Source organism: Ailuropoda melanoleuca, chromosome 12 (genome assembly GCF_002007445.2).
Source record: "Ailuropoda melanoleuca isolate Jingjing chromosome 12, ASM200744v2, whole genome shotgun sequence".
NCBI classification, from domain to species: Eukaryota; Metazoa; Chordata; class Mammalia; order Carnivora; family Ursidae; genus Ailuropoda; species Ailuropoda melanoleuca.
Window position 1 is genome coordinate 37,459,128 of NC_048229.1, and position 22,285 is coordinate 37,481,412.

Consider the following 22,285-nt stretch of genomic DNA (forward strand, 5'->3'; position numbering starts at 1 on the left):
CCCCAGGCCCCGCCCTTTTAACCCCCTCTCTGGCCTCGCCCCCTCGCCCCCTCAGGCCCCACCCCTCTGGGCTACCTCTCCTCCCTGGCACCTCCCTCACCTCCCTCACCCACCAGGCCCCACCCCTGCAGCCACCTTCTTTCTCTGGCCCCTGCTATCCAGGCCCCACCCCTCTTACTTAGCCTCCTCGCTTCTCTGGCCCTGCCGTGTTACCCCAGCCCAGCTCTTCCCAGTTTCTGCCTTGCTAGTTCCTCCCACATTCCCCACCCCTCCCTGACCAGGCTGGCAGGCCACGTGCCTGGTGACAGCATAGCCGTTCATCTGCAAGAACTTCAGCAGCTCTTGGGCCTTCTCTCGATCTCGGGCTTTCTCCTTGGCTGTGAGTGTGTCGTAGGGGACCAGCAGGGGGTGGGTCCCACCACCTGGAGCAGGAAAGACCAGAAATCAGAGGACTGGGGAGACCTAGGCTACCCTCACTGAGGTGGTTCTTGCAGCTGAGGGCATGCATAATTATAGCAATAAAAACAGAGGTAGGAATAACCAAAACATGGTTTTCAGATGATATGCATATCCTCACCGCAGCCCTATGGCAGTGGCTGCTGTTAATATGGGGGGGGCGCCGGGTGAAAGCAGTTGTTCAAAGTCACACAACTCTAATCCAGACCCTTATGACTCTGGAGCCCATGACTAGGGAACTTTGATGAAGAAGGGTCTGTGCAGGGATGGGATGGGTGCCCTCACCTTTGGCCTCCAGCTCCTGCTTCTTCTTCCGCCCCCACGTGTTGTGGTAATTTTCCGCCAGTTGTTCTGCCATGGCCTGGGAGTGGATGAAAGAGTCAGGGCCCAGACTCAGAGGATGTCCTCCCCAACCCCAACAAACACCTCCATGCTCCCAGATTAAGGATCAGGGGTCTCACCTGCAGCTCCCGGGACAGGGTAACTCCGCTGAGGTCGGGGGGCTGGGGGTTGTAGCCTTCTCGCGGATCATAAGTCTGGGAGGACGAGGCAGAGATGGGAGGGCTTGATGGGCTAGCAGGAAGCCCAGGCCCCAACAAAGTTTACCCCCTCCACCTGGCCCTAGACCCCTGCTCTGTGCCCTTTCCTTAAGGCCTTGTCTCTAAGCCACGCCCTCCTCTCCTCTGCCCTTTGTGGTTCTTCATACCCAGGCCCACTCCCTTTCCAGGTCTCTCACCCTGTCCAGCAACCCGCTCCTGGCCTCCCCGATTCCGCTGACCCCACCTCCCTCACTTGGCCCTTCTCTCTCAAACCACCTCCTGCCTGGCCCCGCCCTCCCATGGCCCCGCCCCTTGTTCTAGCCGCTCACCACCCTCATGACCCCGCCCTGGCCCCAGCCCCAGCCCCGCCTCCACCTGGGCACTTTGGGATATCTTCCGTGTTTTCTTCTTCTCTGTCTTCTCCTCCTCGCCCTCCCTGGCCTTCTCTATCGTCCATTCCCAGGCAATCATGGCCTTCAAGGACTCCTTGATGGGCCAGCGGTAAATCTCTTTGTCCTGGGGTGGACAGAAAGGCAGGGAGTTGGTAGGATGGGATGGGAGGGAGGGAGGTAGAGTTAGGAGACTTACTGTCTGGCCTCCAGTGTCCTAAGAAGAGGAAAGCCTCCACCGAGTGGCTAGGAGGAAGTGGTCCAGCTTGGATTCGAACCCAGGTCTCATACCTGCTTTGTAACAGAGCCTCCCAAAGTCTCATCCCATTTTACACATGAGACTCAAAGAAGTAAAGTTGTATGGCCAAGGAATCAAACCCCGTCTCTCTGACTCTTTCTAAGAGAAGGAACACTAGAAGTCTGGGGTCTAGGGGAGGCAAAGTCCATAGATGAGGAGCCCTAACCAGCAGTCCCAGCTAGATCCGAGCCTAAAGCAGCCTCCCTTCTCCCTGAATGACCCAATTTGGAGGTTTACATTTGGGACCCCTAGCACTGGGCCCCAAGACTTGCTCACCTTCTCTGAAAAGGTCTTATAGGGCCTCAGCATGGGATGGGTCTTCAGTTCCTCATCTATGTTCTCCCCATAGGACCAGTTGTTCTGGGTCTGGAGGTGGAGAGGGGAGAGGGAGGGGCAGTGCCACTATGGAGCTGAGGGTGGGGGCAGGAGGAGGGGTGGACAGGAGCCTGGGGGACTCCTGGGGGAGTTCCTGGAGGGGCTGAAGGCTCCTGGGGAGGTTTTGGGTCTCAGGAAGAGTTAGGGGTCTCAGGAAAACCTGGGGCCTCAGGGAGGACCTGGGTCTGGGGGAAGCTGGGGTCTTGAGAAAGGCCGGCAGAAATGGGGTTTGCTGGGGAGGGGAGGGGAGGTGAGGACCCTGGCACCAACCTTGTCGAAGGCCCACTTCTCATGCGTGTACTCTGCAAACTTATTAATGAAGGAGTCCAGCTTCTCTGGGATGATCACACTATTGGGGGGATAGGATGGGCAGATGTTGGGGCTGGCCCCTCCTTCCATGTCCGAAATCTTCTTCTCCTTCTCCCAGGCCCCAATCCCCACCCGACTCCTGCCCCCAGGCCTCACTTGAGGGTCTCCACAGGCCGAGGATCAAAGTTGCCTTCAGCGTCCACCGTGGCCTTTTTCTCGGTCTTGGATGAGTATGAGGCGTCCACGTAGTCGGGGGGCAGGGCCCCTGCGATGGCGCACAGACAAGGCATAGCCATGCGGTACAGCTCTGCATCATACTTCTGGGGATGCCAGGGGTGGGGGAGGTCACTGCAGGCCTGGCAGCGCCTTCAAATCTTGGAGCCCTAGGACCTCAACTCACCCCTCCAACAATCCACCCTCCTCCCTGGGCCCACAGACCTCAATTATGGCCTCTCTCCCTGAAACCCAAACCTCAGCCCACAAGGAACCTCAAAACTACCCCTATATCACCCCTCTCTAACCCCCCAAAATAGAGGCCCATTCCCCCCTTCCATTACAACCAAACCAGAGACCCAACTCATAGATTCTTCTGGGTCCAAACCTGCCCAACTGGCTCCCTCTCTGAACCCCAAGTTTGGGAATTTCATTCTGGATCCTCCAACTTTGGGCCCCAAATCCTCCAAACAGGCTCCTTTCAGTCTGTCCTCCACCATGTGTCCAGACCTTATGGGCCAGCGAGTCAAAGATGCCCCAGAAGAGTTTGCGAGTGAGGTGCAGCTCTTCCTCGGAGGTGATCCCGAAGTTAGCCCAGCCCGTGGGGAGGCAGTAGTACTTCCAGCAGCGCTCATAGTGGTTGGTGAGGAGCTGGGTGGGAGCAAGAGGGGGGACACAAATGAGAGGCACATAGTAGGTGGCAGGCAAAAGAAAGGCCAAGGAGGCCAAGGGTGCCAGGGTCTTTAAATTACTAAGGCAATATGGATTATGCAAATGATGCTAATGAGGGAAAATGGTATGCTTATTGGAGAGTGGTCTGGGACCATTTACTATGCAAATTTAGCATTCTGATTTAGAGTCAGGATGGGCACTCAACCAGAGCTGGATTTGTCTGGTGTTGCTTTACACAAACAAGCACGCTAATATTAATCCAGAGGTAGGGTTGTGTGAGAAGTGCAAGCGGACATATGGACAGAGTGATCTGCACTTCCATGAATGACCATGGCAAACAAATACAGGCAGAACCCCATGCAAATATATGGTAATTGGGAAGAGGGCCTCCATATTCACTATGCAAATTTGAAACGGGCTGGTTTAGATGTATTATGTAAAACAGTCAAGATATCGGAGTTGGAGGTATCTCCTTATGCAAACGAGCAGCCAAAAAAAAATTATAGGAGAGACTGTGCAAATATTCAGAATAGCGGGGGTGCTATTTATTCAAATCAATGCACTCATTTGAAAAGAATAAGGCTGGTGGTCTGGGCACACGAATAAGCATGCTAATTAGGAAAAGCAGTGTACTCCATGCAAATATGCGCTAATTTAGGTGTGGCCTGGCTCGCTGTTGGGCGAATCAAGCGCTAATGAGGGAGCGCTAGCGGCACCAATGACGCGGAGGGACTGTCCTGGAAATCCTAGTATGCCAGTGAGAACGCCAGAGAGGTTTCCGTGGGGACGCTGCCCTCAACATTTGGCAGGTTAAGTGCGCTGGGCGGTGCGGGACACACGAGCCCGGAGGCCCAAGGGCGGCGCACGCTGAAGAGGGCCCGCGCTCACCTTGAGCGGCATCTTGGCGAACTCGTTCAGGATGGGCACGTCGAACACCAGGCGCCGCAGCAGGTGCTGCAGCATGGACGGGCGGATGTACCTGCGGAAACACGCACCAAAGGGGGCGGCAGGGTCTCGACCCCCCGCCGGCCGCATCCCCCCACCCCCGCCGCCCCACCCGCGCCCCCAGCCTCTCCCCACCTGCAGAGCGCCATGAGACAGTCCTCGATGACGTCGCGCTGCGCCTTGGTGAGCGAGCGGCCACGGGACAGGCGGTACACCGTGTGCAGCATGGAGTCCACCATGATGGCGCGGTGCTCGGTCCCCGCGAAGAGCGGGGCACACTTGGTGATGAGCGGCAGCACCGCCAGGCACAGGTAGCGGTTCAGGGCCAGCGCCATCTCCGTGGTGCTGAAAGTGGCCTGGGGCGCAGAGTGGGGGCATCAGGCCAGCCTCCTGCTCCTGAGGTGACCCTGGCTTCGGATCTTCCCCCCACACCCCCAGCAACACTGCCCCCCACTGTCTCTAATATTACTTCGCAAAATTTCAAACATACAGAAGTCCAAGAACCAATGAATGAACCCTCCTTATCCAGAGTAGACTGGTCTGCAGATATCGTACTGAGCGCTTATTTCCTCTCCTACCGCACCTTTTTTTCCTGTAATATTTTTATACAGCCCCAACCACAGACCGTTTTACCCATAGATATTTAAATATGTATCTCCATTCAGGCCGGTGTTTCTGTTTAACATCCCAGGCGGCCACTTTCACACCCAACAGAATTAACAAGCGTGCAAAATTCATGATCAGCGCTCTCCAATTGTCTCAAAAATTGCTTTACATTTATGTGGTATTGTTTGGATCGGGGCACCCGGAAGCCTCCCCATACTGTATGTTATCTGACTGCTGGGCCTTAGGTCTTTTCATCTGTAATTGTCTCCTTTCCTATTCTTTTTAATGCTATTGCTTTGCTGGAAAAACTGCATCATTTATCCAGTGGAGTTTCCTACATCTTGGGTTTGGCTGGTCGCAACCTGCTGGTGTCCTTTAACTTGTGCCTCTGCCCTCAGTCTTTTTTTTTTCTTTTTTCTTTTTTTTAAGGTTTTTTGATTTTTACATAATCTCTACACCCAGCACAGGGCTCAAACTCACAACACCAAGGTCAAAAGTCACATGCTCCACCAACAGAGCCAGCCAGGTGCCCCTGCCCTCGGTATTTCTGATACACTGGTAGATTCAGAATCAAGTTGCAGTATTCCCTTTCCCAGTTAGTAGCCGACAGTTATTTCTCCCATCTTAAGAATCTTCTTGCAGCCAAGGTCACCTGTCCAGCATATCATCATTCCTCTGCGTCCTCTGTCACCAACATGTAAAGAAATGTTGACACCTGCTGTCCCAATACCTCACCTACCAGACCCTTGTAAACCCCCTCCAGTAAGGCTCTTCCCCCACCGCCTCACTGCAAGTGCTCAGCAAGCTCACCAGTGACCTCCATGTGGCCACACCAGCGGTCAGTTCTGTCCTCATCTTACTGTGCTGTGTCCCCTCCTATAACCTGTGTAACTATCATATATCTATATAACTATTGTGACTGTTGTGCTCAGGTCTGTCTCCTTGGTGCTGAGCCACCATCGAGAATGATTATTTCTTAAATAAGAAAGATGAGATGTTGGAGAGTTCCACCCACCCTCGCCCAGAACTCAGAGTTTATCTTAGTTTTGTTTTCCATCTTGACGAGGTGGGGGTGGGGAGGGAGGATTAGTATATGTACACAAGCCCAGAACAAACAGAAGCATGGCTGCTATGGCCGTGCCCCATCTGGTGTCCTCTCTGGAGGCAGGGAGGGTGGCTAGCCGGGCGGGGCTGCTCACCGTGTCCAGCGAAGCGGCTGCCCGCATGTCAGGCAGGAACCCCACGTCCAGCACATGCAGCAAGAAGTCCTGGTTCTCAATGCCGTACACTCGGTCCAGGAAGAGCACCATGGATGCCTTGTGGTCTGGCACGAAGGATGCCGACATCTTTGGCTGTACCAGAGCCCCATCTGTGGGCCAGTAGGGCAGGGGGTCAGGGATGCCCTTCGGACCCACCCACTCCCTCCCCTGCAGCCCTCCCTTGCTGAGTCCTGCCCCCTCCGCACCTTTGCCCAGGGTGGGGATCTGCAGAGGGAGGCTGATGATGCCCACAAGGTCTTCCAGGGGCACGAGGGAGCGCAGGATGGCACGGATCCGCAGGGCCTCTCCCTTGCCGGCTTGGATTAGCTGGAAGAGGGAAGCGGCCGCATCATCCAGCACCCTGTGTCCCATTTGCTCATTACTCCAACCATCCCTTCCTGACCCACTGACAGGTAGAGCAGGACTCCTTGCGGGGCAAGCTCTAGAATTCCAAGCCCTGACTCCTCTGCCAGTGTTTCTCTACTGCCGCCCTGACCACCCCTGGCCCTCATTGCTTGGTCTCCCCCGCTGGTCTGGGAGCTCCATGAGAGCCGGGCCTGGGGATATATTGGTCACTGGTGTGTCCGTCCCCAGGACTGCTTTGCCTAAGACCAGCCATAGAGTGAGAGCTCAGTCTATGTTGTCCAAACACTGACTGAAAGGGTTCAAGATTGGCCCTACGTGCCCCTCCTTGTCCCTGGAGGTCTAGGTCTCACGTGCATCTCTGGTGCACAGCGTCCTAGCAGGTCAATCAAGGCAGCGTAGAAGGACATGATGGCGTGTCCCAGGTGCACCCGGTTCTCCTCCGGGGGCTCTTCGCCGAAGCTGCAGGGGAAGGTGGGCGGTGTCGGGGAGGCGGCAAGGGGTACCGGGAAGGTGGGCCCGTTCTGCTGAGGAGGTGGGAGACTCACTGCTCACGCCGCCGGTCCCTGCGGACGCCTGGGCCATCGCGCGCCGGGTCCTCGGAGATGCGAAGGGCTTCTTCGATGGCGGCCAGCAGCCCCGAGCCGCCCTCACCCCGCAGGGCAGGCCCGAAGCACTCGGGCTTGCGGATGAGCAGCCGCACCACCACGTTGGCGTTCTCCTCCACGCTCTCACCTGGCGGCTCCGCCGGGGTCAGGAGGCCTCATGAGCCACTGCCCAGGGACCCCGCCCTGGCAGCCCAGGACCCAGCACCTCCAGGGTTAACCCCAGGCCCCCATTGGCCTCTGCATCCTGCCAGCCCCGCCCACCCAGAGGAATCCCTGCCCAGGCTAGACCCACAGCTCCGGAAGTGGCCCCCAGCCCCCTGCCCTGCCACCGCCAACTTCTGACTCACCGTTGACGAAGACAGCGAAGCGTAGAAAGTCCAGGTAGCGCTCACCACCACACGGGTTCCAGCCGATGTCTGGGTACCCTTTGGCCAGGAGCATGGGGCAGCTCTGAAGGCCACAACCCGCCAGGTAGGACACCACCTGGGGGTGGAGGGGGGCTCAGCCAGAGGCCAGACCCACGCCGTTTCCTCCCCAAGGCTCACACATACCTGCCCATCCTTGGAGCTCTGCAACCCGATTCATTTCTGGATCTCTCAGCAAACAATCACCATCCTCTACCCCTCATCTCCCACCTGGACCATCCAAGCGGCCCTCTTCCTGGACTCCCTGCTGCCCCCCGGTCTATCCCCCCCGCACACAGAAGTGTCCCTTCCTTGTTTGGAGCCCTCCTGTGGGCCATCTCACTTAGGCTAAGACCCAGAGCCCTCTCGGTGGCCCACTAAAACCCTCTGCACAATCTTCCCTGTCGCTTCCCTGCCCTCACTTCCCACCACTAACCCCTTACTCCCTCTGCTCCGACCATTCTGCTGCTCCTCAAACTCATGAGGTTCACTTCTGTCTCAGGGCCTTTGCACTGCCCAGAATGCTCTTCCCCCTGATGTCCATATGGCCCCTCTCATCCTTCAGAGCTTTACTTGAATGTCACCTTCTCAGTGAGGCGTCCTCTGATCACACTCGTCTAAACTTGGACACCCTCCTGACACTTGATGCTTCTCTCCCCCACTCACTTCTTTCATCCTTAATGCTCATCACTAGCTAATACACAATGTATTTTACTTATCCGTCTTGTTTGTTATCCATCTTCCCAACTAGAATGCCAGCTTCGTGAGGACAAGAATTTTTACTTGTCTCAATCCCTGTCATACCCCTACTGCCAGGTCCTGGCACGTAGTAGGTCCTTGGGAAATAGTTGTTAAATGAGTAGTACTATAATGGATTAATTCTTACTGAGTGCTTACTGTTTTATAAATGCTTTCATGGGTTAACTCATTTTATCCTGAGGATAACCCTGTTCTATTATTATATTCATTCTACAGATGAGGAGACAGAGGCCCTCAGAATTTAAGTCACTTGTCCAAGTCCACACAGCAAGAGAGCAAGGGGAGTTAGCCTAAGTTGCTGAACTCCAGAGCCCATGCCCTTCATTGCCATGCACAGAAGCAGGGGGCACAGAGGGCCAAGAAATGTGCCAAAGTCGTGCAGCTGCGGGAGGGTGAAGTATGGATTTGCACTCAGCCCTATGAATGAGGGACTGGGCCCTGCTCTTCCCCTGCAAATGATTGTCCTTCTGGTTCAATGCTGGACCATCACATAGAGTGGGACCCAAATCAGCAGATGCCCCAAAGGGCCACATAGGGGCCAGGCCTCCTCCTTCCACACCTTCTCCAGGTCCTGCTCTTGCAATGCCAGGGCCAGCTCGTTGTTGTCAATGACGGAAGCAGCTGCCACATCCAGAGGCGTGGAGCCCTGCATGCCTGTGAGGGCGAGAGGTAGGGAGAATGCTCTTCAGAGGTACGTAGCTGACAGTCTCACTGCTGCTTATCTCACCTCCTCTCGGAAGCTCTCCGTGACCACCCCTTTTACAGCCTAGGTCAGATGCCTCCTCTGGCCTGACCACTCTGGGCTGTCACTGTCTGTCTTCCATGCTGTAGCGTGAGCCCTGTGAGGGCCAGGGCCAGAGCTGTCTGGGTATCCCCAGCACTGCTAATCACAGGGCTAAAGCTGGGGTGGGTTGAGAGTGAGCCAGCAGAGATGGATGTGTGGATGGACCACCAAGAGTGGGCCGTGGGGGACAGCGCCCCCAGCCCAGGCTCGGGGGCTCTCACCCAGGCCGATGCCACTGTTCTCCAGCAGGTAGCTCAGGTGGTCGAACATGGAGCGTTGGTTCTGCCGGCTGATGCGACAGAAGTAGCAGAGGAAACGGCAGCAGCTTGTCACCATCTTGGGGAAGCGGATCTCCTGGGCAGGCAGAGTGGGCCAGTGGTCAGTGCCTGCCCCCTGGACCCCCCTGCCCTGTGCTCCTCGTCCCCCACAGGCCCCTTACCTTGGATTCACCACCACCCCCGAGGACATTCACCATGACCTCCATGACTGTCTCATGCATGCCCAGTGCTCGCATCAAGTTCGGGTGTTGGTAGAAGACTTTGTTGTTCATGATGTTCCTGTGAACAGGTAGAGTACATGGGGTCTCCAGGGGCCAGGTGGGGCCCAAGTCCAAGGAGAGCCACTGGACCCTTGGGAGAGCTGTCACCACTATTGGGATAACAGTCAACATTTACTGAGCTCTTCCTTCATGCCTGGCACCATCCCCCTTTACAGATCTGAACTCATTCAATCTTTATGTCCACTCTGGAAGGCAGGAACTGTAATTATCCCTATTTTACAGAAAAGGAAACTGAGGCATGGATCCAAGGTGGGCTCCCCAAGGCGGAGATTCTTACCACGTTGCATGTTGTATTCCCCAAGTGCCTAGAAAGGGCCTGGCACAGAGTAGGTGCTCAATGAATGCTTGCTGAGTGAATGAATGAGGCACTCGACACTGAGTGAGAGCTCAATACTACCATTACCATTATCAATAGCATAATGATGTTGCATGAGCCCACAGAAGCCTCACATGACTCTATGGGGTAGGCATGGCTCTGCCCAGTTTAGAGATGAACGCTGAAGCTCAAAGAGGGTAACTCTTGTGCCAAGAGTCACAGGTGAGTAAGAGCTGTTACCCCGGGGGCTGGGTGGAGAGGGGAGGGGAGTGGACATTAGCCAGGGAGATGGGCTAGCTACTGGGAGAAGTATATCACCCCAAGGATGGGGCAGAAGTGGAGGAAGGAAACATTATTGCATCCAGGGGACATGAGCCAGGGGCACAAGCTGGAGTTAGGAGGGCCTTCCTCCTTCCTGGGGGATGTGCGAAATCCAGGGAGGGGGAAGGGCCTCACCCAATGCTCTGGATCATGAGGTTTTCCTCCTGGGGACCCATCTGCACGATAAGCAGTGATCGGATCTGGCCGAGGCACTCAAGCAGGCTCATGGTGTCCTCCATGGATGATGGTGAGATGGTGTATGCCCGGGGCAGGGCACGCAGCAGCTCCCCGAGCCCGTCGTACTGCCGGTGCAGGAGGCTGAACATGGCCCGTACAAGCTCGGGGCTCTGCACGAAGTCCTCTTGAGCCCAACGCACCACTGTGTGGGACACCAGCTCTTGCAATGACTCTGGGAAGGGGACATAAGTGTCAGAACGCTGCCAGGTTGGGGGTGCCTGCGTGGCTCAGCTGTTAAGCGTCTGCCTTCGGCTCAGGTCATGATCCCAGGGTCCTGGGATCGAGCCCCGCATCAGGCTCCCTGCTCGGTGGGAAGCCTGCTTCTCCCTCTCACACTCCCCTTGTTTGTGTTCCCTCTCTCGCTGTCTCTTTCTATCAAATAAATCAATAAACTCTTAAAAAAAAAAAAGAACACTGCCAGGTTGGGGCCTTGAGCCAGAACAATGCAGAAAGCGCCCCTCTTTCCAGAGGGCTTCTCGGTTACTAACCGCCCCTACCCTCCACCTGCCAGGAGTGGGCAGATCCTGGAAGATTTTTTTTTTTTATTGCCCTAAGAGCCTCCCTGTTCTCTTCACCCTAAGGTGAAGGGCCCCCTAAAAGTTTCAAGAGGAAAAAGAAAGTGTATCACTTCAAAATACCAGAGTACATTATAAGCACCTTTGGAATATATAATGCACTTTTGAAATCATAATTCCACTTGTTCTGTAAAAATACTGCTGAATTTTTGTCAAGAGAGACAACAGACACACAGAAAACTTGTGGACTTTGGTATCATTTGGAAATGATGTCAAAATGAACTGTTTTCTTTTCCCTGGACATCTCCCTGGGACTCATCTCTCCTACATCCAGCGTCCATTTCTCTCTCTGTATCTCTTTCTCTTCCAACCCTGCTCTTTCCCAGGATTTCTGGGAGAAAAGATAGATGTCTTATGTGTCTCAGGGTTAAGAGAAATCTCCATGCACTGGCACTGAATGATGATGTCAATTCATGACCTTCCAGTGCTACACAATCTGGCCCTGTCCCTTTGACCTCATCTCCTGCCCCTCTCCTCTGGCTCACTCTGCTCCAGCCACACTGGCTTTTAAACAACACCAAGCATATTCCTGCCTCAGGGCCTTTGCACTGGCTATTCCCTTTGTACCAATCATCTTCTCCAGATCTTTGCACACCTCACTCCCCCACTCTGACCCCTCCATCTTTATCCCTCTCTCTCCTATCACTCAGCTTTACTTTTCTCCTTAGCACCCATGGCCACCTGACATTCTGGTATATGTATATATATGTCTGTTATAATATTCTCAACTCCTGGAGGGTAGAGATTTTGACTCTATCCCGCTACAGTATTCCCTAGCCCTGCCAATAGTGCCTGGCCCAGAGCTGGCCCAACAACAGCTTCTCGAATGTTGTAGAATAAACCCTGTACCAACATCAGGGACTCTGTCTTTGTTGGATGGAGCTAAAATATATTTTGCATAATGGCCCATTGGCCCAACATTTATCATAACTGCTTTTCTAATCCCTCATCATAATAATCATTTCACCAGAAAAAGAAGAGAAAAACAAGAAACAGCCATGAGGACATGGAAGACATGGTGGTACAGGAGCTGCCACCATTGCAGGGTGGCATGTATTTCTCTGCTCTGGCAGGCTGTATGTCTTGCTGGTCCAACACACATACTGTGCAGCTCCCACACTTGGACCCACACTTTCAGCATGTCTCTTCTCTCACCGCTCCCCCCCCCACTCCTCCTCTCTCATTAGTCTACCCTTCCCTTTCCTGACTCCTCATGGCCTGTCTTGGACCTAGAGGCTCCCAAACACCGCCTCATCCCTGTCCCCTCCCTGATGGCCCCAGTCCTCACGGGGTTTGCTCTCCTCAGCAGGTGGCTCCTCCTCAGGTTTCTCCTCCTTCTTCTTCACCAGCCGTACTTTCTCCAACAGGCTCATCAGGCGGCTGCCCAGGGTGGCCTCTTCCTCTGGTTCCTCCTCCTCCCCCTCCAGCTGAATTCCTGGAGGTGATCAAAGGGAGAGGGTGTCATTCATCTGTGTGCTTATTCATCTACTCAGTCATTCACTTCTTCACTCATTGGTTCATTCATTCCTCATTCAGGTGTGCATTCTTAGGTTTTTCATTTATTTCTCCATATGCTCATATATTTGTTCACTTATTCATTCTTTGAAGCCTTTTAAACAGCTTTTAAACTAACTATTGTAAATAGGTCCAAAAAACTAAAGGAAACCATGTTGAAAGTATTAAAGTATGATGACAATGACTCCTCAAATAGAGAATATTAATACAGAGGTAGATCATATAAAAAATATATAGAAATTCTGGGGCTGAAAAATACAGTAACTGAAATTTTAAAATCACTAGAGGGATACAACAGCATATTTGAGCTGGTGGGAGAAAGAATCAGTGAACTTGAAGGTAGGACAATAGAGGTTATCCAGTCTGAAGAGCTAAAAAGAATGAAGAAAAACTAACAGAGCCTCAGAGCATGTGGGACACCATCAAGTATATAAATATATGCATAATGGGAGTCCCAGAAAGTGAGATGAGAAATGGCAGGGAAAATACTTAAAGAAATAATAGCCCCAACATCCCAAATTTGATGCAAAATATTAATCTACATATCCAAGAAACTTAACAAACTACAAGTAGGATAAAATCAGAGGGCGCCACACCAGATACATCATACCCAACTGTTTCAAAGCAAAGCAAATGGAAAACTTGAAAGTCAGCCAAAGAAAAACCATTCGTCACATATAAAAGAATGTTAGTAAGATTATTAACTGACTTATTATCAGAAAAAATAGAGGGTATCCATTCATCCCTCCAGACACCCAACCATCTCTCCATCCAATTTTTAATTATCCATCCATCCATTCATCCATCCATATCCTTGTCTTTATCCATCCATCCACCCAGCTATCTCTTCACCCATTTCTTTACTCATTCGTCTATCCATCAATTTACACACTCATCATTCACTTGCTTATAGCCATCCATCCATGTATAATCCACTCAAACACCCACACAAACATATCCTTTTACTCATCTTCTATCTGTTCACTAATATGTCTGTTCGTTCGTCCGTTCATTCATTCATGTATTCATCCGTTCAACCAAAAGTTACATTGCACCAATACTGTACATATGTAAAATCAGGAAATCTTAGGGAAACTTCGGGAGAGGTCTCAAGAGAAAGTTTGGGAGACGGATTCTCTGATCTCTCTTACCACAGTGTGCCAGCAAGTCTTGATGAAATTCAAGCAAATCCTGTCGGACCTCTTCAGGGAGAGGACAATCTTCCTCATCCTCACCATCTTTGAACTGCAGTAGCATGTTTATCTGAGGAAGGTCAAAAGTTAGAATGAGGGTCAGAGGCCCAAGAGCAGAAACTCTGAGGTCAAAGATCAAAGATGGAATTGTGAGTCCCTGTTTAAGGTCATGAGCTGGTGAAGACTATCTGAGAGACTAGAGGTTTGAAAGGAGTCAGAGTCAGTTTGAAGTGACTAAGAGGTCAGACTGGTTCACAGGGAAGTAGAAGGGTAAGAGATACTTATATCAATAGGCTCAGGGGTCAAGGATGAGTTTAAAGGTTTAGTACCATCAGTAGGGGGACAGGTTAAAGTTGGGGTTTAGACAGTAATGACAGCTGGGGTCAAGGGTCAGAGTACCTGCTCCTGGGGTGGGGAGCGGAATTCGCGAGTACGTCGGGCAGTCTCAGCTGCAGACATGGTGAAGGCTTTCATGAGGAGGCCATAGCGGTCCCTCTGGTTGGCCTGGAGCTTGTCCACATAGCGCTCCGCAAAGGCTGCTAGGGATTCCACACGGTGCTGCAGCTCTTGGTCACAGAAATATTCCAGCAGGTGGCACATCTGTGGGAGGACAGCCATACAGTAGGGATGATGGTGATGAGACCATCCTTGAAACTTTTCCGGCTTCCTCTCCCCCTTCCATGGCCCTGCCCTATCTGCCACCATCATTTCCTGCCTGGATCCTTAAGCCAGCCTTCTCCATGGTCTTATCCCTTCAATCCACCTGCCACATGGCAACCAGAAAGATCATTCGAAGCTAGCAGCATCCAATCATCTGTGGCACTTCCACAGCTCCCCACTCCCTCGGGACAAAGTCTAGACTTCTGCCCCACCAGACCCTGTGTCTCCCAGCCCAGATGGGTGGAGGCTGGAGAACAGGAAGAATCAGCCTACCTGTAACTTCACAGACTCCGGCAACTTCATCTGGAGCAGCCCTTCCTCCAAGCCTTCTTCTTTTTCCCCTTCTGCTGTCTCCTCTTCCTCTTTTTCCTCATCTTCTTTCTCCTGTGCCTCTTCCTCCTCATCCTCCTCCTTCTCCTCTTCATCTTCCTCTTCTTCTTCCTCCTCTTCCTCTTCCTCTTCTTCCTCAGTGAATACTTCAGGTTCAATCATCTTCAAGATCTGTTTCACATCTTCATCGGCAAAGATGCCCATCACCTACGGGACAAAGCCTGGGTCCTTCACTGTGGCCTGCAAGACCTCCAAATCAAGTCCCAGCCTCACTCCCCAGACATGCTTCTCCTGCACATGCCAGCTTCATTCCTGCATGGGCTACATATGATTTCTCCTACACAAAGAAATGGCACCCCCCTGCCCTGTTGTCCATCCTCCTTAAGATCTCCCCAGATCCACACCCTGTGTCCCACCTAACCTGGCCCAGACCACATAGCCAAACATGAGCACCTCTCCCTTCACTAATAAATGTCCTTTCTCCTAAACTTGAGCATGTGTGACTCTGGAAGAGGACATACACTTACTGATGGCATGACCTCATAGCTCCCAGTATATGCTAGCTCTCAGTAAACATAATGAAGACGCTAACAGATGGAGGGAGAGCAGGTAGATGAAAGGAAAAGACAGTGGGGAAAGAGATATGGATAAGTGGGGGGAGGACTGGTTGGCTGAATTAATAGATGGAATAGTAGAGGTTTGAAGGGAGAGAAACTGATGGACAGATAATGGATGGAGAGGTGAAGGTAAAGGTGGAGGAAGAGATGGGTGGATGGATGACAGGATATATAATGTATGAACAGGTGGGTAAGTGGATGGATGATTTGACAGGTGCATGAGTATGTAAATGAGTGGATGGGTAAATAGACAAATGGATAAATAGCCAGGGTGGGCGGGGGGATGTTTGGATGATGGATGGGTGGATAGGTTTGCAAATGAAAATTTGGTTGGATGGATATATGGATGAGACATTAGATGAGTATGTGAATGAAAAGATACATGAAGAAGGGATAAAGGAGGAAGAATGGGTGGATGGTGGGTGGATGAATGGGTGTAGACGGTTGGATGGATTTGTGGTAGGTGGATGGGTGTATATACACATGGATTGAGAGATGCATTGGTGGACAGACAGGTAGGTGGAAGATGAAGGAACAGATGAATCTGTAGATGGGTGGACAGATGTGTGGACGAATGTATTCACAGCTGCAAGGACAATGATAATTGGATTATGAAAGGAAAGATAGATTAAAAAATAATTGGCTAGGTGGATAAATGAATAGATGGAAAGGTGGATATACTGATGTATGAGTAAATGGAAGGATGAGTGGACAACCAGACTGAAAGTTGGGTAGATGGATACATGGATGGATGGGTATGTGGGCAGAGAATGGAAGAATAAATAAATGGACCTGTGGCTGGGAAGATGGGGGTATGTTTGAATGAATAGATGGGTGGAGGATGGATGGATAGATGAATGATGGTTGTTTGGATGGATGAATGGAAAGAAGGGAGAAAAGATTAATAAACAGATTAATAGATGACAGATGAATGGATGGGAGGAAAAGTAAATGAAAGATGAGTAGATGATAGAAGGGTAAACTGAAAGGTAGAGGACGGAGAGGTGAATGGGTGGCTGGATGCATATATGAGAGGGGGGTTGATGGATGATTTGGAATGTGGAAGAATGGGACAGAGGGAAGCAGGAGGAAACTCTTACCAGCAGGGTGGACACGAGCTTGAGCACGGGCACAAACTGGAACTCCACAGAGCCCCCGACGGGGTCACGTGCGTGCTGCCCACCATCTCGCACGGCCTCCCCCAGCATTCTCAGTGCTTTATCCCGCAGGGCCTCCAGGGGGATGCTGGGGCTGAGGCGGGCCGGAGCCTCCGCCACGCCAGCAGCCGGCAGGGCAGCCACGAAACAGGGGGGTGAGAAATGGTGTGGAGGCCTCAGCGAGGTGGAGACTCCAACGCCAGGCAGGCAGTGGCGGCGGGAGCCATTTTCCGCGCTTTTTCCGGGCGGGAAGAGAGTAATGGCGCGGGTCTCCTCCGTGAGGGGCACGATGTACTCTGAGAGCATGGAGCGGCGGCTGCGGCAGGCGCTTTCGAGGTGGATGCTGATGAGGAGGTCGTAGTAGCCGGCCCGCAACGGGCCGGGCAGGTGCGCGTCCTCCAGCGCGTGCAGCAGCTGCGCCTGGTCCACATGGCTGCACAGAGCATGCGCCACGCGGTTGTTGCCCAGAGCGCACACGGCGCGGTAGAGGCTGAGGGTGTGAGAGTGGAACCGCTGCAGGTCCAGGCGCTCCGACAGCTCCAGAATGTCCATGCATCTGCAGTGGAGATGGGCCACGGACAGGGACAGAGCACAGACAGGCAAAGAGATGCTAAGGTGAGTGTCGGCACCCGCAGCAGGGAATCCCCGTGTCCTGCTGGGTCAAGGTTCTGTGAGGTCTGCAGAGCTGGGTCTAGGAGTCTTTTAATAGTTCTGGAAGTCCCCAGTGGTCTGGGGGCTCCTGGTGATATAGCTGGGATCCCTGGGGGATGGTCTGGTACTCTGGGGTATCTGAGAGTCCATGGAGGAGATCTGGTGACACTGAGATATGTCTGGGATCCCGAAATAGGGACTGAACCTCCCTCTGGCAGGCCTGAGTAACCTGGCTATGTTTGAAGATGACTAGAATGTACACCCCACCAGGGCAGGACATTTCTGCCTTTGGGTTTTGTTGTTGTTGTTTTTGCTATATTTCCAGCACCTAAACAGGACTTAGCACATAGTAAGTGCTCAATAAATACTTGTTAGATAGATGATAGATATATTGATTGATTGATTGATTGATTGATTAAGTGAGTGAGTGTATCTGAGACTCCTGGAGATGGGTCTGAGTCCCCTTGGGCAAGTCTGAGACCCCTGACTTATACATGAGCATTGCTAGAATGTCCATTCCCATGGACTTGTTTCCAGCCTACAGTGCTGCTGGTCACACAGGAGGAGCTCAGAGCTATCTGTTGAATGAATGAATAAAGGAAAGATGAAGCGATTCAGAGGCTCCTGGGGTGTCTGGGATTGAAGTGTGTTCACAGTATCTAAGAGCATTCCTGCCATACATGTGAACACATCTCTATCCTGCATGTGTCTGGGTCCCCTGGACTGGGTTTGAGATCTCCATGGGATACATCCAAAGTCTCCTAGGTGTGACCAAGACACTCTGGGGTGCATTTGGGCCTCTCTGAGTAATGCCCATGTCCTTCTGAGGTGCACTTAAGGCTCCTGGAGTTCGTGTGGCTCCTCAGTGTGGATCTGGGCTCCTTGAGACAGGCTTGGAGCCCTGTGGGGTAGGTTTGAGGTCCCTGGAGGTGAGTCTGTGGTCCACTAAGATGGGTGGGTCTGGAGTCCCCTGGAGTCTTATTTGGGGATGCCCGAGCTGAGTCAGGGTTCCCTGAGGTAGATCTGGGGCCTAATGGGGTGTTGGCTGGAGTCCTGGGGTACTGGTGGAGGGGGGCACTGAGAGGGTTTCAGACCCCAGAGGACTTGCAATACCCATCCCACCCCCGTGAGCCTGGGCCGGCCCTGACCGGTTCTCCTCAGGGATGTGCAAAGCCATCATGGTCAGCGGTTCCTGGCACTGCACCGCCCAGCCGAGCCGCTCGCCCGCACGTCGCGTTTCCACCTGCAGGAAGTGGTTGGGCATACGGCTCCACGAGATGGGCATCAGCATCTGCACCTCTAGCCGAGGAGGGCACTGTGGGGCCGGGTTCTTGCGCTCACTCAGAAACATGGCGGCGGACAGCGGCATGATGTTCTAGGGGCACAGAGGTGTGCACGGGTCAGGATTCCCAGCCCTCTCTGTCCTGCCAGTCTGCTTCCAGGGAGACCTCCTGGATTGCCCCACTTTTCAGCCACTCTGCCAGCCTGATCTCCCGTACCTACTGCCTCAGCCTGCCCCATGGCTGCACTCTTACCTTCTGTTTCCCCAACTCAAACTGGATGACGTTCTGGTGGGTGGGCAGGACAAAGACGGCAGGAAACAGCTTCGTGTTGGGCTCCACCTGGCAAGGAAGAAGAGGCCAGGGAGAGGAAGTGGGTGAACTGGAGGTGATTTTGACTCTGGATGCTGAACTCTGGGGTCGATTGCCCCAGCCTGATCCTGCTTGTGTCTACAGATCCAAACTCAGGCTCTGAAAGTGCCCCAGTGATCCTGAGGTTGCTCATGGGCTACACCGCCTCTGAACCAGACTCCCAGACTTCTCCAGCTCCCCAGGAGCAATGTTATCTTCCGGGTCATTGTGCATTTCATGCCCTTCACCTGGAATACCATTTCCGTTTCTCTCCCAAGACTCATTCGTCAGGGGCGCCTGGGTGGCACAGCGGTTAAGCGTCTGCCTTCGGCTCAGGGCGTGATCCCGGAGTTATGGGATCAAGCCCCACATCAGGCTCCTCCGCTATGAGCCTGCTTCTTCCTCTCCCACTCCCCCTGCTTGTGTTCCCTCTCTCACTGGCTGTCTCTATCTCTGTCAAATAAATAAATAAAATCTTTAAAAAAAAAAAGACTCATTCGTCAAAACCCAGGAAGGTCTTCTGACTGCACTTTCCCTCCAGCCCTTCTAATCTCTGCAGTGGAACCCACCCAGCCTCAATCACCACAAACACCATCATCTGTGAAGCAGTCTTGCCAAACCTGAATCTAATCGCACCTGTGGACCCATCTGCCAGTTGACAGAAAATACAGGGGACAGAGGAAAATGTTAAAACACCACCACGGGGATGCATCAGCCAGAGGCAGACTGAGAAGCCAGGCCAGCACTCTTCAGATGGTGGTAGACACCAATCGCCCCCAGGGTTAAATTTAGGATTCTCACTGGGCAGATCTAGGGGGATGCCTGAAATTCCTTCTTTCTTTTTTTCTTTTTAATTTTTATTTTACTTATTTATTTGACAGAGAGAGAGGCAGCGACAGAGGGAACACAAGAGGGGGAGTGAAAGAGGGAGAATCAGGCTTCCCACTGAGTGGGGAGCCTGATGCGGGGCTCGATCCCAGAACGCTGAGATCATGACCTGAGCCGAAGGCAGCCATGTAACGACTGAGCCACCGAGGCACTCCTGAAATTCCTTATTTCTAACGAGCCCCCAGGTGATCCAGATCCTGCTGATTCAGGGACCACACTGTGAGAAGCAAAGCTTTCCAGGACAGACAGCCTGGTTTCTTCAACGAACACATTGCAGAGAAGAGAGAGATGGAAGGGAAATAGACATATGAGAGACTCGAGGGGCATAGCAACCAACTAAAATATATAACTTTATTTGGATTCCAATTCAAAGGAACAAACGGGAAAAAGACATTTTTGAGACAACCAGAGAAATGTGAACATGGACTGGATAGGTGATTAACTAATTAGGAATTCTTAGGGGTTTTTTTTTTTAGATATGAGTGGTAGAGTGGTTATGCTTTTGAAAAGAATCCTTAGTTTTGTAGAGATACATACTGAAAAGAGATGAAACCATGTGATATTTGGGGTCTCCTTCAAAATCATCCAGTGGGTGTGGAAGTGAAGGTGGTGTGAAGGGTAAAGATAAGACAAGATAGCTGAGAGTGGGTAACAACCGAAGCTGGAGAGTGGGGACATGGAGGTCCAGTACACTATTCTATTTTTGCATATTTTTGAAATTCTCCATTTAAAATAAAATTTTATAAAATCCAAGGTAGATGGATTAGTGGATAAATATGTGATAAAGCCAGTGTGGGTGGGAGGTTCTTGGTAGTGGGTATATGCATGTTCGCAGTGCGAGACCTTTGATTTTGTTGTATGTTTGAAATCTTTCATAATAAAAAGTTAAAAATTATTCATTCTAGGGTGTACCCTGATTGGTGAGAAGTTGGCGATCGGTGTCACCCGGCCCAAGAGGGACTGTGGACCCCTCTCTAAGGTCAAGGCAGTGCTCTGTCTCCTCCTTTCTGGATGTCAATTCAGGGGACGGTTGACTAAGTGGTCTCCCAGGGACTTCCCAGATCTGGCCTTCCCTGGGGTCTGTCCTCAGAGGGGGACTGGAAGGATCTTCCCGGCATACTGGGACATGAGGACACTATTGCTAAGTTGCTGAGGGCTGGGCTCACCTGGAAGAATGTGTTGCTCTCTTTGCCATTGGCGGTAAAGGTCATCAAGCCAGTGGCCAAGTCCACCAGGCAGCCAATGACAAGGTCTGTGTGGCTGATCCGACCCTGATGCCCAGAGCTCACGAAGTCCCCGCCCCACACCATGTAGCAGTTGCTGCATTTGAGGCTGGAGGAAACAGGAGTGATCAGTGCATGGCTCCTCAACGGAGGTGCTCTGGACCCTGGACACTTCCTTCCCCAAACTCCCAGAATACCATGACCTCAGAGCTCCATCCCCAGACCCCACCACCTGCAGACCTGAGTGCTGAAACCCCAAGCCCCTCAAAGTGAGAGTTCTTAGAAGTTGGCTGGGGGATCTAGGAGGAAGAGAGGGAAGGGGAGCAGGAAGAGAGAACAGAGACAGGAGGTTATGTTAAAAGGGGAGTGTGAGATGAAGGAAGAGAAAATGGAAAAGACCAAACAGAAACAGAAGAGGAGGAAAAACCCAGAGGAGGAAAGTAAACAGGGAGAGAAGAGGAGAAGAGGGGGAGGGAAGCTGCTGGGGCAAGCCTGGGGAGAGCCAGGTGCCCAGCGGTGACCTCTCACCTCCCACAGTTCCCACCCCTCCCTGGTACCTGCTATGGACGTTGCCTTGTTCGTCCCCCATGGTCACGGTCACTGCCCGGACCTTGCTGAGGTCAAAGTTCATGTCGTGCTGATGGTAGTCAGGGGTGACCCAGCCCACCCAAACACAGCTGGGCTCCTGGCCAGCGAAGACCCTCACGGAGTAATAGTACTGGAGAGGCAAAGGGGGACCGATGGTCAGTCCAGAAGTTTAGTGACACAGGGCTTCCCTGGGACTCTAAGTTGGTCTCTCTGGATTCACAGTGTCCTCTGGGAGTTCAACAAAAAATTACTGGATTTGAGACCTCCCTTCCGGGTCTATGTCCCTCTATTTCTGTGTCTACTAATATATTTTTAGATTCGGGAATCCTCTGGGACTATTTGTGATACCTCCGAATTTGGGTTCCTCTCCAAATTACAAAGTTATCAACAAGTTATAGTTAACAAATGGTTCACAAATTAATTTACTTAACTTTTATAATCACCATCAAGTGGGTACAATTTGTTTTAATGATGGGAAACCATTTTAATGATGGGAAACCATAAAACTTCCATAAAGGAGAAGGCATAGAGCCGTGAAGTGGTTGACCTTCTTGGCACCGAGGTAGCCCATAGTCTTAACCACAAGGCTATCTGTATCAGAAAACATTCCAGATTTGGGAAATCCCTAAACTCCACTAGGGTATTGTGAATGTTGGTTCCCAGGAATATACTAGAATAGCTATTAAATTTGAGGGTATTGAGTTTATATGGGTGAACCCAAATATTGAGGTCCCAAGTCTACACTGGTATATCCTCTGGATTCTGGGATCCCTGGGAATTTTTTCAGTGTAACTTATAGCTTCATTGTGTTCCTGCAATTTTTAGGCCCCCTAGCTATATGGATT

At 52.1% G+C, this 22,285-nt stretch overlaps 1 protein-coding gene across 1 annotated transcript in view; it reads right to left on the bottom strand.

The window, feature by feature from the left end:
* Positions 1-22,285, bottom strand: part of RYR1 (ryanodine receptor 1) — a 108,094-nt gene that overhangs the window by 55,548 nt on the left and 30,261 nt on the right. The window contains exons 30-57 of the mRNA XM_034639016.1: positions 21,410-21,570; positions 20,796-20,961; positions 18,646-18,732; positions 18,259-18,485; positions 16,403-17,015; positions 14,629-14,892; positions 14,095-14,295; positions 13,654-13,765; positions 12,276-12,422; positions 10,311-10,584; positions 9,419-9,536; positions 9,201-9,333; positions 8,755-8,849; positions 7,380-7,515; positions 6,973-7,159; positions 6,778-6,886; positions 6,268-6,388; positions 6,002-6,171; positions 4,332-4,552; positions 4,140-4,230; positions 3,090-3,230; positions 2,523-2,686; positions 2,328-2,406; positions 1,959-2,048; positions 1,371-1,511; positions 918-992; positions 742-817; positions 192-422 (exon numbers count right to left, since the gene is read on the bottom strand). Coding sequence (XP_034494907.1) covers positions 192-422; positions 742-817; positions 918-992; positions 1,371-1,511; positions 1,959-2,048; positions 2,328-2,406; positions 2,523-2,686; positions 3,090-3,230; positions 4,140-4,230; positions 4,332-4,552; positions 6,002-6,171; positions 6,268-6,388; positions 6,778-6,886; positions 6,973-7,159; positions 7,380-7,515; positions 8,755-8,849; positions 9,201-9,333; positions 9,419-9,536; positions 10,311-10,584; positions 12,276-12,422; positions 13,654-13,765; positions 14,095-14,295; positions 14,629-14,892; positions 16,403-17,015; positions 18,259-18,485; positions 18,646-18,732; positions 20,796-20,961; positions 21,410-21,570 — 4,630 coding nt within the window. The remainder of the gene's footprint in view (positions 1-191; positions 423-741; positions 818-917; positions 993-1,370; positions 1,512-1,958; positions 2,049-2,327; positions 2,407-2,522; positions 2,687-3,089; positions 3,231-4,139; positions 4,231-4,331; positions 4,553-6,001; positions 6,172-6,267; positions 6,389-6,777; positions 6,887-6,972; positions 7,160-7,379; positions 7,516-8,754; positions 8,850-9,200; positions 9,334-9,418; positions 9,537-10,310; positions 10,585-12,275; positions 12,423-13,653; positions 13,766-14,094; positions 14,296-14,628; positions 14,893-16,402; positions 17,016-18,258; positions 18,486-18,645; positions 18,733-20,795; positions 20,962-21,409; positions 21,571-22,285) is intronic.